The sequence below is a fragment of the Lampris incognitus genome, chromosome 11, assembly GCF_029633865.1.
Source record: "Lampris incognitus isolate fLamInc1 chromosome 11, fLamInc1.hap2, whole genome shotgun sequence".
Taxonomy (NCBI): Eukaryota; Metazoa; Chordata; class Actinopteri; order Lampriformes; family Lampridae; genus Lampris; species Lampris incognitus.
This window is the reverse complement of record NC_079221.1, coordinates 25,438,509-25,458,665: the sequence shown is the minus strand read 5'-3', so window position 1 is coordinate 25,458,665 and position 20,157 is coordinate 25,438,509. Positions and strand designations below refer to the sequence as shown.

At 42.7% G+C, this 20,157-nt stretch overlaps 1 protein-coding gene across 1 annotated transcript in view; it reads right to left on the bottom strand.

The window, feature by feature from the left end:
* il10rb (interleukin 10 receptor, beta) overlaps positions 1–20,157 on the bottom strand; it is a 38,793-nt gene that overhangs the window by 3,710 nt on the left and 14,926 nt on the right. Inside the window, exons 2-7 of the mRNA XM_056289714.1 lie at positions 17,718–17,853; positions 15,577–15,761; positions 13,953–14,113; positions 8,627–8,780; positions 2,068–2,225; positions 1,282–1,460 (exon numbers count right to left, since the gene is read on the bottom strand). Of these exons, the coding sequence (XP_056145689.1) occupies positions 1,282–1,460; positions 2,068–2,225; positions 8,627–8,780; positions 13,953–14,113; positions 15,577–15,761; positions 17,718–17,853 (973 nt within the window). The remainder of the gene's footprint in view (positions 1–1,281; positions 1,461–2,067; positions 2,226–8,626; positions 8,781–13,952; positions 14,114–15,576; positions 15,762–17,717; positions 17,854–20,157) is intronic.

Here is a 20,157-nt window from a genome sequence, read left to right as displayed (position 1 = left end):
CAGGCCACGCTAGGTTGGCAAGCGATACACGTGTGAGTTTGGAATATTGGACTGTTTATGGATGCATGACGCTTCATGGGTTATGGACTGAAACATCGTGGTGAGCAATAAATATCATAACGTTTTAACTTAAACAAGTCTGGACTTTACTTCATAGACACACATAATGTGAAGTGGCTACAAGCACGTCAATTAGGTGCCTGTCTAGCAACCCCTCAGGGGCTTTAAGTGTAGGCTTCGTCTTTACACACATAATTACTAATGATGAAAGAACAGCACAAAGTACAAAATTTTCTACAGCTACTTTTGTTTGTAGATTGTGCATTAACACTGTTTTGAGACATCCATGAAATCCATATACACTTCAGCTTTACAATCATTTCTATAAGCTAATTCCCATCTTATTGCACTGAAAGAAATTCATCATGTAAACTAGAAAAATATTATCTTCATGGGAAAATGTGTGTGGTTGCTTCAGCCAAACTGTAAATGAAGGGTGGGTCTACGAAGTGACTCACACCCTGTGAAGTGAAGTGAGGCTAGAGTGAAATGTGACATCAGCAGCAGAGTTGTAAAAACCAGGTCCAGAAAGCAAATGTCCAAACCATGTATCTGCTCCAAACATGTTACTAAACCAGCTAGTTTCATTAACTAGTTTTCCCTACCTAGTTGAGGAGTGGTGTTGACTAGAATCTGCTGGTGTAGTGCACGAGTAGAGCAAATACATGGTTTGGACTTTTACTTTCTGGACCTGGTTTTTACACCTCCGATCAGCAGTATTTCCTTCTTTTTGGGATTCCAAAGATTCCTCTGTTCATTTCAATGGGGACGTTTCTCACAAGGCAAGTAGAAGCCGTGTCAAAAATCTGTTTACAGATTTCTTGGGCTTTTTCTGTATATTATGGTGTTGTGGTAGTGCCACTGCCCTCAAGGGCATATTCCAGCATACGTGCAAATATACATGCAAATGTCTATAAGCATGTTGGTATCAATATGCACATGTTTGTAAATGTGTGGACATGGTGCATAACTCACAATTAAGAGTGTTCTTGCTGAAGCAAGCCCACTAACAACTATTTTCCTCACTGTTTTCAACAACTGAGATTTGTGTTGTGAGCAACAGCTTTAATTTAAAATAGTTTCTCATTATTTTCCCAGAGCACTTCTTGGAAAACATAAATGCAACAACAGATGTATTTCATATGTTTTTCTTGGAATCGTAAGTCAATAGAAGAACAAGCAAACAGAATTTTCTCAAATAACATTACAAAACTGACATACCTGCTGTCTGGCTCCATCCCTGAAGAGGACTCTGTGAGGGCTTCAAAATGGGGAGGGATGTGGATTTCCAGCAGCCCTGCCTCTGGACAGATGCTCACCCTATCACATATCAGCTCAGGCTCTGAGTCTGGGGTTAGGAGGCGAGGCACGTCAGAACCAGGGGAGAAGTCATGAAGGTACTGGGAAAACAAAGCAAAAGGAATAGGGCAGGTGGGCAAGAATCAATAACTCATACTTATTAAAAGGCTAAGCATGCCTAACTTGAATATAAGAGTAAAGAACCTGGAAATGCTACAGGGTTAACAGACTTGACAGTACTGCAAGTAAAATAGCTGTACTCAACAGGTGCCAAGTTGGCCTCCTTGCACCTATGGCTCTGGTTCCACTTAAAAAAGGGAAAACTCAAAAAGCAGCCTATCCAAAATGTGATTTCTGTGTCTCAAGACCTGTGACCGAACAGGAGGTCAAAGTCCAAGAGAAAAGATTAAGAGTTTGAGATTCCAGTATTTGAATGCATAGTCCTTGACCTTGTCCTGCTTTAGTCTTACTCTACTGTCCCTACTGTTCTGTTATGAGATGACTGCTGCACTGTTTTTCTGATGTCTATTGCACTAATTTATTCCTATGGATTAGTTTGGTATTCAAGCCCCGCAGTTCTGTCTAGGTGTTTATGTTTGCCCTGTATAACTTGTGAGAAACTTTCTGTTTCATTTGTACACCTGTATGAATGACATAACAATAAATCTGACTTGAAATAAAAATAAGATTTCCTGAGCTAGCCGGTACCTCCAGAATGTGTACAGGCAGCTGGATGGAGGGATACATGGTGCGCTTTAGGATCCTGTAGCATTGGAAGAAGACGTAGAAGGGGAGGAGCCCTCCCAGGAAACAGAGCAGCAGAGAGGCAGCAAAGTACAGCAGAATCTGCCACCATGGAGTGGCACCTAGTAAGAGGCACATAGACATACACGTACGTACACATGCGCGCGCGCGTGCGCACACACACACACACACACACACCGATCAAGTATGTGCATGTACACAAACACACAGATACAAATACAAACATACACATAAGGAATGTATAATTTTCTTGGCACATGTGAAAATAGACAGATAAAATTGATGTAATGACATTTTTTAAAACATTATTTAAACAGTCAGGTGCTCAGATGCCAGTCAGATGCCACACTGTTATAGCTTCCTTGACTCCCCCTTACTATACACACTTCCCCTTATCTCTTGTTAACCAATTGTGAGTTTTAGTCTTGAGAATGGCAATACATTCTCAAAACAACCACTACCATACAAACAGCAAAGGCCAGTCAAAGACATATACAGTGCTCTGAAAAAGTATTTGCCCCTTCCCGATTTCCTCTATTTTTGCATATTTGTCACAGTGAATTGTGTCAGATCTTCATACAAAATGTGATATAAGACAAGTATCTGACAAGTACCTGAGTAAACACAAAACACAGTTTTTAAATGACCATTTCAATTATTGAAGAAAAAAAGTTCCCCAACAAAAAAAGTTCCCCAACATCCATATCACTCATGTGAAAAAGTAATTGCCCTCCTGAACTCAATAACTTGTTGTACCACCTTTAGCAGCAATGACTGCAGCCAAACACATTGGAGGTTTTTCTCCCCAATTGTATGTGGCTAATTATCCCACTCTTCCGAGCCGTCCTGGTTGATGCTCCACCCCCTCTCCCCATCCAGGGAGGGCTGCAGACTATCACATGCCTCCTTTGATACATGTGGAGTCGCCAGCCACTTCTTTTCACCTGACAGTGAGGAGTTTCGCCAGGGGGACATAGCGTGTGGGAGGATCACGCTATTCCTCCCAGTTCCCCCTCCCCCCTGAATAGGCACCCCGACTGACCAGAGGAGGCGCTAGTGCAGCAACCAGAACGCATACCCACATCCGGCTTCCCACCCGCAGACATGGCCAATTGTGTCTGTAGGGACACCAGACCAAGCCGGAGGTAACATGGAGATTCAAACCGGCGAGCCCCATGTTGGTAGGCAACGGAATAGACCGCTAAGTCCGGGTAGCATAGCGGTCTATTCCATTGCCTACCAACACGGGGATTGCCAGATCGAATCCCTCGTGTTACCTCTGGCTTAGTCGGGTGTCTCTACAGACACAATTGGCCGTGTCTGTGGGTGGGAAGCCAGATGGGGGTGTGTGTCCTGGTCCACTGCACTAGCGCCTCCTCTGGTTGGTCAGGGTGCCTGTTTGGGGGAGAGTGGGAACTGGAGGGAATAGCGTGATCCTCCCATGCGCTACATCCTCCTGGTGAAACTCCTCACTGTCAGGTGAAAAGAAGCGGCTGGCGATGCCACATGTATTGGAGAAGACGTGGTAGTTCGCAGCCCTCCCTGGATCTGCAGAAGGGGTGGAGCAGCGACCAGAGTAGGGTAATTGGCCGGATACAGTTGGGGAGAGGAAGGGAAAAAAAGGGGGGACAGGGGGGGAATAGACCGCTACGCTACCCTGACGCCCCTAACATTGGAGGGTTCTTGAGTATGAACTGCTTGTTTAAGGTCCTGCCACAACATCTCAATGGGGTTCAAGTCAGGTCTTTGACTAGGCCACTCCAAAACCTAAATTTTGTTTTGACAATAGGTGGCAGGCCTGCTTCCTCTAATTTGCAGCTGGGTGCTCATCGATGAAAACTCTTGAAAAAACTTACCACAAAAAGTGACATGACGTATTCAGACCCTTTGCTGTGGCACTCCAAATTGTGGTCGTGTGCATCCTGTTTGTTTTAATTCCCCTTGAGATGTGCCTAGATTGGAGTCCACCGGTTGCAAATTGAATTGATTGGACATAGTTTAGAAAGGCACACGCCTGTGTAGATAAGGGTCCCACAATTTGCACTGGATGTTAAGCCAAAAACCAAGCCAGGAAATCCAAGGAACTCTCTGTAGACCTCTGCAATAAAATTGTAGCAAGGCATAGATCAGGGCAATGGTATAAACCATTTCTACAGCTTTGAGTGTTCCCAGGGGCACAGTGGCTTCAATAATCTTTAAATGGAAAAGGTTTGACCAGGACTCTTCCTAGAGTTGGCTGTCTGGCCAAACTGAGGAACTGGGCAAGAAGGGCTTTGGTCAGGGAGGTGATCAAGAACGCAACTGTCACTCTAACAGAGCTTCGGGAGTCCTCTGCAGAGATGGGAGAACCTGCTGGAAGGATGTCCATCTCAGCAGCACTCCATCAATCAGGCCTTTGTGGTAGAGTGGCTAGATGGAAGCCACCCTTGAGTGAAAGGCATATGAGGGCCTGCTTAGAGTTTGCCAAACAGTATTTAAAGGACTGTGAGAACATGAGGAAAAAGATTCTCTGGTCTCATGTCTCCGGTCTCAAATATTGAATACTTTGGGCAGAACTCCAAGCACTATGTCTGGCGAACACCAGACACTGCTCCACCTGGCTAATACCATCCCTACGGTGAAGCATGGTGGTGGCAGCGTCATGCTATGAAGGTGCTTCTCAGCAGCAGGGACAGGGAGACTGGTCAGAATTGAGGAAAGGATGAATGCAGCCAAATACAGAGAGGTCCTTGAAGAAAACCTGCTCCATAGTGCACACAACCTCAGACTGGTGTGACGGTTCACCTTTCACCATGACAATGACCAAAGCATACAGCCAAGACAACGCTGGAGTGGCTTTGGGACAAGTCTCTGGCTGTCCTCGAGTGGCCCACACTTAGACCCCGTAGAACATCTGTAGACAGACCTGAAGATGGCAGTTCAGATGTTTTCCACCCAATCTGACAGAGCTTGAGAGGCTCTGCCCGGAAGAATGGGATAAATTGCCGAAATCAAATGTGCAAAGCTTTAAAATATTTACCCAAGAAGACTTGAAGCTGTAATAGCTGCCAAAGGGGCTTCTACAAAGTACTGAATTACGAGTCTGAATATTCATATAAATGAGACTTCAGTTTTTGATTTTTAATTTGCGAAAGGGCGGCACGGTGGCGCAGTGGTTAGCGCGGTCGCCTCACAGCAAGAAGGTCCTGGGTTCGAGCCCCAGGGTAGTTCAACCTTGGGGGTCGTCCCAGGTTGTCCTCTGTGTGGAGTTTGCATATTCTTCCCGTGTCTGCGTGGGTTTCCTCCAGGTGCTCCGGTTTCCTCCCACAGTCCAAAGACGTGTAGGTCAGGTGAATCGGCTGTACTAAATTGTCCCTAGGTGTGAATGTGTCGGCTCTACGATGGCCTGGCGGCCTGTCAAGTGTGTCTCACCATCTAACGCCCAATGACTGCTGGGATAGGTTCCAGCATCCCTGTGACCCTGAGAGCAGGATAAGCTGTTTGGATAATGAAATTAAATGAAATGAAATTTGCAAAAATTTCTAAACACCTTTTCACTTTGTCATTATGGATTATTGCGTGAAGATAGATGGGAAAAATGGCAATTTTATCCATTTAAAATTAAATCTTCAACACAAACTGTGCAAAAAGCGAAGGGTCCTGAATACTTTCTGAAGCCATTGTAATACGCAGGTCAGGGATCAGCAGATCTTGAGGAAGAGAAGGCGATAGTCATAAGATCTCAGAGGACCATGAGTATAATGCGCAGGTAAACATCACAACCCCTCACCTGAAGAAGCGCAAGCTTTAAAAGTGCTCAAAGCAAACAAGAGCATCACAATCAAACCTGCTGATAAAGGGGGAGGAATCATAATAATCGACACCTCTTTTACAACGTGGGTATTGAAAACCATCTCGATCAGTCTGGCTATTACAGGTGCTTACAAAGTGAACAGATAAAAACAGAAATTGACAATATTTTAAAACATGCACTGGAATGCAACTAGATAATAAAAGGTGAATTTGATTTCCTACAAGTGCCTTACACCATCACCCCCGTTATCTAAAGCCTACCCAAGGGTCACAAAAATTCAACTGACCGCACACCTAGAGCAAGTGGCATTGGGTCTATAATGGAACGCCTCTAAATTAATAGATAATTTTCTAAAAGGCATGTAATTCAAACTGCTGTCTTTCCTCAAAGACACAAAAGATGTTCTAAATTGCCTCAATGAATGCCAAGTGGACTGACACTTTACTGGTGACTCTTGATGTAGCCAGTGTAGTCTCTATACATGCATACCCCATGATGTTGGTCTCGAGGCCGTAGCCAGTGCCTTGTTACATGAGGGCCAAACACCCCCAAATGATTCTTTTTTAGAACTTTTAAATATAGCGTTAAAAAAATATCTATTTAAGAAAAATGACAAGTTCTACTTACAGACCCTGGGCACAGCATTGGACACAGATGTGGCATTTAACTTTGCCAAACTAGTTGTCAGACACCGGGACGTGACCCATGTACATACATAACGCAAGCAAAAATCCATATTTGCCCAATATAAAGCTTTGGCAATGCTACATCGATGATATTTTATTATTTTGGGGTTCCTCAAAATATTAACTTGATGCATTTGTTTCTTACCTGAATGATAATACTAACTTTCTGAAATTTCACAACTGAGAGTGACCCGAAGATTGCAAATTTTTCAGACTTCAAGATCACCAAAGAGGACTAACAACATCCAAACAACAGTATATCGGAAACCCACTAAGTACAACTCTATTCTTCACAACAGCAACCATCCTCATCACCTAAAAACAAAAGCATACCCAGGGGACAGTTCTTAAGACTCAGGCGCAACTGTTCCACAGAGACTGAATTCAACTCTAATGCTGTGGATGAGTCGTCGCTGTGCCCTTGGAGGAATTTTGGTAGGCCATCCACTCCTGGGAAGATATACCACTGTTCCAAGTTTCTTCATTTAGAGACAGTGGTTCTCAGTGTGGTTCACTGGAGTCCCAGAGCCTCAGAAATGGCTTTGCAAACCCTTCCAGACGGATATCTCAACAACTTTGTTTTTCTCATTTCCGCCAGAATTTCTTTTGTGTGCAAGTGTGCCGCTTGTTGAGACCTTGTAGCCTACTTCACATTGATGGTAAGGTTCTATATAAGTAATGTTTAGATTCAACAGTGTTGGCAGTAATCAAGCCTGGGTGTGTCTGCTCTAATTGAATCCAATGATCAAATAAATTGGTTAATTGGTTGACTGAGTAAATGAGGGGGCAATTATTTTTTCACACAGGATCAGCTGGTGTGGACAACTTTTTTCCTTAAATAAATAGAATTAGCATTTAAAAACTGATTTTTTTTTTGTTTATTCGGGTTCTCTTCATTTTACACTAAATTCTGTATAAAGATCTGAAACAATTCACTGTGACAAATATGCAAAACTAGAGGAAATCAGGAAGGATCCCCGAGGAGTGGCATCAATTACATCATGGGGGAGGTTCCCCGAGGAGTGGTGAAATAAAGAAACTGCACACAGAAATAAAGTAAACATAAATAAAGCACACAGAAATAAAGTAAACAGAAATAAAGAAACTGCACACACAAATACAAACACACATTGATCAGTCAGATGGAGCCACTAGACACGTTTTTTAACATGCAGACAAAAACAAATACATGTCTACAGACACTCACACACAACACACCCTCACACACACACAGACACAGAGGCAGGTGTCTCCACAAAAGACAGATCATCAATATCGGGATTAGAGGCCAGGTCAAGAATAAGTGATGAAATTCAATGAAAACAGTGGCAGAGAGACACATACGTGGGGAGACGTAAAGACAGAAAGAAGCAAAGAACAGTGACAAACAAACAGTTGAGTCTTTTTTCGCAGATGGACCAGTTAAAACAAGTCCTCTAACACCTGATTGTCTGTCCATACGTCCACCATGGCTTAGGTGTTGCATACAGAAATAAAGAAACTGCACACATTTGTGTGTGCAGTTTCTTTATTTCTTTCATGGAGGAAGGATCCCCGGGGAGTGGCATCAATTACATCATGTAATAGGATGGGCTTGATGGATTCTGAGCGAGTATTTGAGTTTGTGGGAGATGCTGCAGAGCACAAAGTTAGGTGCTTTGCATGTATTAACATGCAGACAGAGGTTAGGAAACAATTCCACTGTGTCTACAAATCAATGGTCTGTTGTCTTAGCCAGATTTCTCTACAACAAAAAGGTCCTTGATCTCAACAGGACTACCCAAGACTAAAGATAGAATTCTGAATTTTACAACGTAGCACGTTGTGTGCACAAATAATTGTAAATAATTTTAAGCATACTTTTATCATAAAGACATCGAACTAAAAAAAAAATCATTAAAATAACAACACAAAGAGGTAAACAATAAAGGACAAAAATGGTTAAAAAAGACCAAGTACAGGAATGGATAGATTCAAATTATTTATGTGGTTGCACTTCTAAAAAAAGACTAAGGTGTGCTACCTTCAGTTTGCAAGCAAAGGGGTGCGGTGTAGTTGCTGCTCTTGTTGTAGTAGTCACAGACCGACTGGACACTCACACAGTACCAGGTCCATGCCTTCAGATCTGGCAAGGTCACCAAGTTGGCGCTGCTGTCCACCATCTTGGTTCTCAGGGCCTTGAGGACACATAGGTAGATCAGGGGTGGTGAAGGGTGGGTGTGATTCTAACAAGCCAAAGAATTAGGGGCTGTGGTGATGACCGGGCTTAGACACACAGCTGTCCTCTGTCCTATTAAGCGAGGAGAGGCAACTTGACCTAGGGCAACAGATACTGGCTTATCTTGTGCCAGTGCTGTTGACTTACTAAGACCAGGGCAGGAAGCAAGGCAAGCTTATCTCTAATAAAGCTATCTACAGAAAAGCAGGCATTCATTCATGCATGTCCAGAAACACACAAAATGGCTACAGTAAACATTTCCAAACTGGTCTATGTCAGGGAGGAAAAAAAACAAGTACTAAACTAGAGTGCACTCAGTAGAGTGCAGATCTCCACCAGGCGTATCGCCCATTCTTTGGCGCTTGGACAGATACACACACACAGACAGAAAAACCAGTAGTTTTCCTGCTATTATAAGACTTTTGTGCCACGGCCAATGGGAAACATGAAAACAAAGAAGATTTTAATATGCAGTGCTCAAGCTAAAAAGAATCTACCTAATAAAAATGTTTTGCCTGTCAGTCTATGGAAGCACAGTTTTCTAGGTGGACCTTCGCACGAATGTGACCAAGTCCAAGATGAACTTTCACTTTCAAAAAAGAAAAGGTTTGCTATGCGACCATTTTGGTCTAACCCTAACCCTAACTCTGTCTATATTTTCATAATACAATAAAGCTGGGTAAACTGTTTATGCTTGCTTGACTCACATCTATGGTTGACTCAGCTCAGGCAGTGACAAGAATATGCACCACTTTCTGTTTTGACTGCAACATAGAGGAACCTGTTCCTTTACAACTTTCACATTTTAGGATTGTCAAAATTATTTTAATAATTTTTGATTACGTCGCTGCCCAATCTGAGTCAACCATAGGTGTGAGTCACACATGCGCAAGTAAAAACAGTTTATCCAGTCCACGTCATGCCCCCAGCTTGTTGTGCACCGTGGCTGGGGGCGTGATGCGGGGCAACATAATATTTATTGGCTGTGTATGGTTTTTCTTTGTTGTTTAACCACACTGGCAGCCGATGAGTGCGTGATAACAAGCTTGTTCTGCTTTGTATTAAAGTTTTTTTCCGACATCTATCATATATATATATATATATATATATATATAAAATCCAGTGAGTCAAGTAAGTTATTTATGAGACAGTACAAACCTTTTTCATGCCATAAGCAATCATCAGCTGTCAATAATCATGTGTGTAATAATTTTTTGTTTAATAATTTTTTGTGTAACAAAATAATTGTGTGTGTGTGTGTGTGTATGTGTATATATACATATGTATATATATATATATATACATACACACACATATATATATATATATATATATATATATATATATATAAACACACACACATACACACAAACACACACACACACACATAGATCAGCCAAAACATGAAAACCACCAAACCACCTGTGTAAGTCCCTCTCGTGCCACCAAAACAGCTCTGAGCCGTCAAGGCATGGCCTCTACAAGAGTCCTGAAGGTGTCCTCTAGTATCTGGTGCCAAGATCAGCAGCAGATCCTATAAGACCTGTAAGTTGTGAGGCGGGGCCTCCATAGATCGGACTTGTTTTTCAAGCACATCCAACAGATGCTCGATCATATTGAGATCTAGGGAATTTGCTGGCCAACGCAACACACCTTGAACTCTCTGTCATGTTCCTCAAACCATTCCTGAACAATCTTTTGCTGTGTGGCATGGTGCATTATCCTGCTGAAAGAGGCCACTGCCATCAGAGAACACCATTGCCATGAGGGGGTGTACCTGGTCTGCAACGGTGTTTAGGTAGGTGATATGTGTCAAAGTAACATCCACATGAATGCCATGACCCAAGGTTTCCCAGGAGAACATTGCCCAGAGCATCACACTGCCTCCGCTGGCTTGCCCTCTTCCAACAGTGCATCCTGGTGCCATGACTTCCCCAGGTAAACACACACACACACACACACACACACACACACACACACACACACACACACACACACACACACACACACACACACACACACACACACACACACACACACACACACACGCGCGCACACACACACACACACACACACACACACACACACACACCCCAGCCATCCACATGATGTAAAAGAAAATGCGATTCATCAGACCAGGCCACCTTCTTCCATTGCTCCAAGTTCCAGTTTTGATGCTCACGTGCCCATTGTAGGTGCTTTGGGAAGTGGAGAGGTGTCAGCATGGGTACTCTGAACTGTCTGTGTCTATGCAGCCCCATACGGAGCAAGCTGCAATAAACTGTACATTCTGACACCTGTCTATCATAGCTAGCAGGAATGTTTTCAGCAATTTGAGCTACAGTAGCTCTTCTGTGGGATCTGACCAGATGGGCTAGAACTTCACCCTTCACATGGATCAATGAGCCTTGGGCGCCCATAATGCTGTCGCTGGTTCATGAATTGTCCTTCCTTGGACTAATTTTGGTTGGTACTGACTACTGCATACTGGGAAACACCCCACAAGACCTGCCATTTTGGAGATGCTCTTACCCAGTGGTCACAATTTGGCCCTTGTCAAAGTTGCACAGATCCTTACGCTTGCTCATTTTTACTGCTTCCAAAATATATACTTCAATAACTGACTGTTCACTTGCTGCTCAATACATTCCACCCCTTGACAAGTGCCATTGTAACAAGATAATCAATGTTATTCACGTCACCTTTCAGTGGTTATAATGTTTTGGCTGATCGGAGTGTGCCTTGTTTTTCTTATTTTTAGCCTTGAGTTTCTGTGGTTACTGCATCTTTAGGATTTTAATGTGGTCACAGTGTTGCCACCAGGTGCCAACTTTGGAGGGTCTCCAGGTGCCTAGGGGCCCAGAGATTAAAAGAGAAGTGTGAGTAGAAGGACACTGTTTGGGGAATTTTCTGCTGCTCAAGATGGCATTCCTGTTGTGTGTCTCCAAGGACCTGTCTTGCCTTTAAACAAAGGATCTCCAACACAAAAGTTGGTAAGAAGTCATATCAAATGGGAATGAACAGTTGAGGGGATTTGTGTCCCATCATATCATCTTTTGTTTTCAGGCTATCATTAGTTAAAATTGTGACATAAGATTAACAATATTTATTAATGTTTTTAAAGCATTTGTTTGGTTTGTTACAGCAAAATTGTCTTTTGGAATGAAGACTTTTTCTTCTTTTTTGTTTTACTAATACTTGTTATACATCTGGTGACTCAGGAAGGGGGAGCAGGGCTTGACTCAGGCTGTGTTCAGCAGGGGAGGGGAACTGTTGACCCAGACTGGGGATGTTGTTGAGCGGTGGAAAGAACACTTTGAGGAGCTCCTAAACCCGGCTAACACGTCCTCAGTGGAGGAGGTAGAGTCTGAAGACTCAGGGGAAACCCCACCCATATCCCTGGCAGAGGTCTCTGATGTAGTTAAAAAGTTCCTCGGTGGCAAGGCGCCGGGTATGGATGAGATTTGCCCTGAGATGCTGAAGGTTCTGGACATTGTTGGGTTGTCTTAGTTGACATGCCTCTTCAGTGTCACGTGGAGGTCGGGGACAGTACCTGTGGAGTGGCAGACTGGGGTGGTGGCTCCCATATTTGAAAAGGGGGACCGGAGACTGTGCTCCAATTATCAGGGCATCACACTGCTCAGCCTCCCTGGGAAAGTTTACTCTAGGGTGCTCGAAAGGAGGCTCCGACCGATTGTCAAACCTTGGATCCAGGAGGAACAATGTTGATTCTGTCCTGGCTGTGGAACAACGGACCAACTCTTTACCCTTGCGGAAGTGCTGAGGGGGGCATGGAAGTTTGACCAGCCAGTCTACATGTGTTTTATGGACTTGGAGAAGGCTTACAACCGTGTACCCCAGGGCACTCTGTGGGGGGTACTGTGGAAGTATGGGGTGCTGGGGCAATTGCTACAAGCCATCCGGTCCTTGTATAACCAAAGTGAGAGCTGTGCCCGCATTCTTGGCACAAAGTCAAACACACTTTCGGTGGGTGTCGGACTCCGCCAATGTTGTCCCTTGTCTCCGATTCTGTTTGTGATATTCATGGACAGGATCTTAAGGCGCAGCCAAAGTGAGGAGTGTGTCCGTTTTGGGACACACTCCTCACCGGAAGCCGGAAGGCCAAGCTCTTAATTTACCAGTCAATCTTTGTTCCAACCCTCATCTATGGTCATCAGCTTTGGGTAGTGACCGAAAGGGTGAGATTGCGAATACAAAACTGCTGAAATAAGTTTCCTCCGTAGGGTGTCTGGGCTCAGCCTTTGAGATAAGGTGAGGAGCTCGGACATCCGGAGGGAGCTCGGAGTAAATCTGCTGCTCCTTCACGGCGAAAGGAGGCAGTTGAGGTGGTTCGGGCATCTGATTAGGATGCCTTCTGGGCGCCTACCTTTGGAGGTTTACCAGGCATGGCCAACTGGGAGGAGACTCCGGGATGGACCCAGAACTCGCTGGAGAGACTACATGTCCAATCTCGCCTGGGAACACCTTGGGATCCCCCAGGAGGAGCTGGAGGGCGTTGCTGGGAAGAGAGACGTCTGGAGTGCCCTACTCAGCTTACTGCCACCGCGACCCGACCCCAGAGAAGTGACTGATGATGAATGAACCTTGTTATCTGTATCTAAATTAACTAAACTTAATGTTAGTGTTCAGTAAACTGGTTTGTAAAGGGCATTAAACAGGCAGCGAAATGGCCACACTACAGAGTGAAAACAGGGTCCTCAAGTCTAAAATTTAGAGTGTGGTGCTTCTTTCAAAATGACTAAATCATAAAAATGAGAAAACAGCACTTACTTCAATTCACCTTGTTAATTTTAATTCGCCATCCTGTTACAGACATTTTGGCTATAGCGCCTTCGTCAGTATACCACAAAATGGCCACTATAGAATAAGAACTGTTACAAGTGCAGAGGATGTTTGTTTTTAAAACACACAAGATTTCAAATACATCAAACATCTTAATTACAGGAGAGAAAAATTAGTTTTCAATATGTTTGATTTAAGGATTAAAGATTTAAAGTGCTCAAAGCTTTAATTCAGAGAGTGTCAAATTCAGCAAGATGATGTAATTCTTTGTAAACAAGATTCAACAGTCATATTTAACAGCTATGAATAAAAACATTATGGCCCCCACCTTTTTATCTGCTGAGTGTTCCCAGTAGATGATGCGGTAGTACATCATGGGCTGAAGCTCCTTCATGGAGCCATTGGTGCTGGTTAGGGCATCTGAGATGGACACGTCCAAGAGGCTGCCAGCTAGAGAAAGGTCTACTTTGGATGGAGGGCCCAGGGCAGCTAGGAAGAGAAGACCAACAAAATATAAGGTCAAAAGGACAAAGTATTTTTTGTCCTTTGTTCTACATAGGACAAAGAGTACTCTAAAGATTGGTTACTGGAGGAAAATAGTCTGAGCATAGTGTGTTCTTTCATCAGCATTCAGCATCACAGTCAGGGGGGCTTTTATCATTCACTTTCCAAATCATATTTTACTGAGTTTGTAACCAGCAACCCTTTGGCAACCAGCCCAGCCCTTAAGCTGCACAACTGCAGTTGGGGCACCTGGCTGCTCTGTGAGTCACTTCAGACCCTGTTCTAATTATAACAGCAAGGTATTGTTCAGGCTGAACTATTACAAATAAATGGAGGTAGAAAGTTCCATCCTTTGATCAGTTCCTGTAATAAGCAACAAAAGCAATTGTCTTTGACAAGACAATGCCTTCTGATTGGATGAAAGGTGCAGAGTTCCCGAGTCCACCAGCCCCCTGACAGACCTTACTCTACTCTGAATAATTATGCTTCCAAATTCTATGATCATATTTCAACTATGAGATCAGTACTGAACAAGAAAATGGTTCTTAAATGCTGTCATTTATTGAAATGTTGTTTAAGTCAGAATCTTAAATTTGATAAGTGGCACCCTGTGTTAATTGTACCCTGAGGGATCAAAGTTGGCAATTTAGATTGCATGAAAATGGCTGTTCATCAACTTATGGTTGCCAAGGACAACATATTGCTTTTGAAGACACAAACACAAAGAAGACGATGCCCTTTGTGCGCTAAAAGTCAATCGTCTGAGATTCTCTGCACAGGCACTTCTTAACATTTCATTCACTTGGCTTTGCCTGCTTGCCTCTTTTTGTCCTAATATGATCTTGTCAGCTTGATGAGAGTATCTAGATGTGTTGGAGACAACCACTGTGAAAGTGTTTGACTGCTGAGTGTTGTGCTGTGCTGTTCACCACACGACCACAGTTCCACCATCACCTTGTTTACTTGTTCTTAGCACTTATTGTATTCACTCATTAAGAAAAAAAAAATCTCTTTCTTGCACTTTTACTTTAGCACTGGTTTTGCTCTTAGATGCTTGTTTAGATGCACTTATGACTGCTGCTGACTAGCAGTTCTCCTGATTTCCTACGTTAAATGCACTTATTGTAAGTCACTTTGGATAAAAGTGTCGGCTAAATGACTGTAATGTAATGTCATGTAATCACTGCTCAGTACCTCAGCTCAGCCTTGGTGTTATTTTGTTCTGGTGCGGTTCCTTCTTTCCTCTATCTACACGTTTTTCTTTCTACATACTTTCTTTGTTCTTGAAGTTACTGTGGGGGTGCAGCACAGTTTGCACACTGCCAACCATCTCCGGAAGAAGGTGCCTGTGCAGCAAAGTTATCCAAAATTATGTACCCTAACCAAAGTACTACTCTTTTACTCTCCCACACTCTTTTTTCCTTCCTTTTCTGTCTCCTACCGCATACCTTCTTTATCGGGGCAGAAGTCCTTGAGGACCCAGTCGGAATCCTGCTTGTCTGTATTGGCCTGCACGCGGAGCACGTAGATTGCAAAGTAGTGCAGGTCCAAGGCAGTCAGGTCACACTCAGTATGTCGTGTTCTCTCACAAACCGTGATCCAGTCAATTAGATTCCTCTCCCACCTGTACTTCCTGGGGGGGGGGGGGGGGGCAAACTGCTGTTGTTGCTTGTCCTGACAAAATGGTACATGATTTAAGAGCTGTAATTGCTCTTCATAAATGGGAGATAAACTGAGGTGGTCTTCTTTACACATGACTGTGAGAACAGGCAAGTGTAAGTTTAGAGTGTGTTTAACCCACCTCTTACGTACATAAACTTTAGCAAAATGATCAGAAACTTACACTTACTTTATAAACATAAAATACAATAATATACAGATAACAAACTTTTACATTCATAAGATTCCAGAAGAGTCTTCTGGTGCTGGCAACCCAGCCTGTTTATTTCTTGCAATATAATCATTTTCTAACCAAACCTAAAGCACTACAGGGCCGTAACTCTTCCTGTCACAGTGGGGGATACAGTGTTTACAGATCAAAGTCCTTATACAGAAACTGACCACTGTTAGATGTAGTTGGCGCCTGTGGCTCAAACCACATTATACTTTAGAGATCAAACCAAAAACTCTGTGTGTGTGTGTTTAACTGAATGACATTGTGAGAGTGCATCAAGTTAACGACCCAAATCGGGCTAGTGGCAAATGAGATTTCCCTCCTTGATGTATGTAGTAGGTTCATCATAGTGGGCAGTTTCTGGTTTGGCGGCTAAGTTGAATGAATAAGAGGCAACCTTGGGATGGTTAGGCTATTTTCAGATTGCAGACCCTATGGTCTACTTTTGACTTGGTCTACCTTATGACTGCTGGGATAGGTTCCAGCATCCTCATGACCCTGAGAGCAGGATAAGCAGTTTGGATAATGGATGGATGGTCTACTTTTCCACTTTTTCCTCATGTCTGATTTTTTTTTTTGTTGGTCTAATTGTTGTTATTCATTTTTAATAATGACTGCATTTACATGTAGTCAATCTGATAAAGATGAACAATCCAATTAAGGTGACAGTTCAACTAAAGTGGCTACATGCATCTGCAATAATTCAATCTTTTCAATAATCTGTTTTCAAGATTTGTTGGATAATAAAATCATGGAATGAAAGTTACATTGTGTGTGACCTCAGTTTCTTTATCCCTGCCTGGCTGATGCCTGGAGAGGATTATACGCATGGTCGCAAGCGTGCATGCGTACATGTGTGTGTGTGTGTGTGTGTGTGTGTGTGTGTGTGTGTGTGTGTGTCTCTGTCTGTCTACAGCTAATCTCGCAAAACTACTGGACCTATCAGCTTAAAAAAAATTTTGTGCACAGTTATGACTGTATGATGAAGAGCCTCACGTGGTTGTGGTGATCCTTCAAAAAATATGTGTTCTTGCTATCACTGCTCCCTCTCTTCATCTCTTCATTCACTCTCTAGCTTGCTCAACCAATGCTGCTCTCTGTCACTGCCCAATCTAAGTCAACGGTTCGCATGCATGCGCATGTACGACTCACATCTATGGTTGACTCAGATAGGGCAGCAACATGATCAAAAGTTATTAAAAGAATGCTGGTAATCCAAAAAATGCAGAAGATATAAAGTAACAAATTTCCTCTAGGTTGCAGTACAAACAGAAAGTTTTACATATTCTTGTCACTGCCTGATCTGAGTCAACCACAGATGTGAGTCGCGCATGCACGACAGTAAATGATTTACCCAGCTTTGTTTTTTTGAATCAGTCACCTTCCTGTCCCTACCTGCCTCCTACAAGAGTTATTAACAAGCCCCTGACTGTTGGCCCATGCTGTACCCAGTGGTGAGCACGGCACATATCTCTCATCATGTGTTGTCAGCTTATCTTCATTTGGTATGCCCAAACTGTGAGTCATAATGCAACATGGAGTTATCATGGGATCACTTACAATGTAAAACAAGGAAGGCCAAGACCTCCTCTGGCGGTGAATGGCCCCAATACCTGTTATTTACTTTATCAAAAAACAGCAAAAATAGTACCAACATGACAATTCGAGCGTGTAACCTGTGTAACTGAGACTTACGCCATGTACTGTGCTGTGAAGGTCACGGTATGATTCTCCGCAGAATGTTGATCCCAGTCCCAGCTGATGATGTACTGCGTGTTTAGTGTGATCATGGTCACATTCTGTGGTTTGGCCAGGTCTGCAAGGACTAAAACTGAAACAGGAAAAAAGCGGCAGTTAGCGGCCTAGCCACATGACGTTGATGTAAAATCAAAATATTAGACACTTGCAAGAGAATGAGATATCCCCAAAATGTTATACACTTTTTCTGATTTTTCAAAATTTGTAGAAAAATTAAAGGTTTTTCCTTCCAAAACTCATCAAGCCTGAGATCACAACATGGGCTCTTTTCTGTTCATCTAAATCTATGAAGTGATGCCATGCTGGAAATGACATGTAAACATTTATTGAGGAGTATTTTTGCTTCTGATGTTATAGATAGATAGAGATAGATTATTTTATTATTTTATTATCTCTAAAATGTTTGGTGATATGGTGCTAAATCATATCAACTTTACATACAGACCAAAATTTTACAAGATTACAACAAAACTCCAGTATCACTGAGTCACTCAAATGAATATTCCACTTAGTAAGGAAAATTTTGTTACTTAGTTTGTTGTAATAAATGTACAATTAGGTATACTAACATAAATGCATCATCCAATAAGGTGACTAATATCACTGTTGGAGATAACAAAAGCAAAAAACAAGGCTACAACAAAAATACTATTATAATTTAAATACTATTATAACTGTTATTGATAAAAGTTTATAACAACCTTTTGTATATTTCAGTATTACTATTCCTATTTATAAACAAAGGAGAGGAGATAGAAGAATTTTGTCTTTGTCCACTTTTGGAGCTTGACCAAACCAAAACATGTCCTGCCTGCACTATTTACAAATCAAAGCCTTTGTATGAAAGAGGAAACAATAATACTTCACTATAACTAAAACAAAACATGTTTCCAAAACACCTGCGTTGAGTAAGAAATTGCAGTGATGAGTTCTATTGTAGGAGCTACTGAGTACACTCAAGCAATTCAAACTCCTGTGAGACCACAATATGAACGGCTATAGACACTACAACCAGGAACAGACAGTAAAAAAAATAAAAATAACAACAACAGGATATAGGAGTTACAACAAGGATGATAACTTCTCTGTAAATGCTGCATGTTTGCGTGTACTTTTGTGTACTTGTGTGTGTGTGTGAGTGTGTGTTCTTTATGAAATCTGAAACTCTTTTTTGGTGAGGTTAAACAATCTGTTTCACTTCTCTTGCTTGTCATTTCTACTTCTCTATCTTAGCCACAACACCATTCAGATCACGAATACACTATATGGCCAAACGTATGTGGACACCCCTTTTAATAAGTGGATTTGGCTTATTTCAGCCACATCCATTGCTGGCAGCTGGTAGATACATAAAATCAAGCACACAGCCATGCGGTTTCTATAGACTAACATTCGCAATTCCCCGGGCGCTGCACGGCGGCTGCCCACTGCTCCTACCTACTCAGCCAGGATGGGATAAATGCAGAAAGGAATTTCCCCACGGGGATTAATCTAGTATATCAGAAATCAGAAACTAATAGAATGGGTCATACTGAAGAACTCAGTGACTTTCAATGTGGCTCTTTCATAGGATGCCACCTTTCCAACAAATTAATTCATCAAATGTCTGCCCTGCAAGATCTGCCTCGGTCAACTGTAAGTCTGTTATCATGAAGTGGAAACGTCTCGGAGTAACAACAGCTCAGCCATGAAGCAGTAGGACACATACGCTCACAGAATGGGCCCGCCAACTGTTGAAGCATGTAATGAGAAAAAAATCCTCTGTCCTTGGTTGCAATACTCACTACCGAGTTCCAAACTGCCTCTGGAAGCAATGTCAACACAACAACTGTTCTTCACGAGCTTCATGAAATGGGTTTCCATGACCGAGCAACAGCACATAAGACTAAGATCACCATGCCCAATGCCAAGCGTCAGCTGGAGTGGTGTAAAGCACACCGCCATTGAACTCTGGAGCAGTGGAAATGCGTTCCCTGGAGTGATGAACCACGCTTCACTATCTGGCAGTCTGACGGACCAATATGGGTTTGGCAGGTGTTAGACTAAAGGTTTGTTTTGTTAATAAATCTGTTTTTACATCTGGTTCCGCCTTCCACCTTTCTTATTCCCCCGGGACACACTTTTATTTTCTTTGTTAGTTCCCCTCATCCCCGGGGATGAGGGGAACGTAACAGAGGGTTTGGCAACCAACCATAGCTGAAACTGCATTTCTGAATCATGCACTAAGCAGTGGATCTATGCCTAGCCCACATGTACATGCGTATTTTTGAAAACGGGGTTTTTCGTTCTTTAAAAAAAAAAAAATCTCATCCACACAAAATCACAATCCAAATGAAAATGCAAAAACATATGCTACTTAATACAATGAATGCACTGT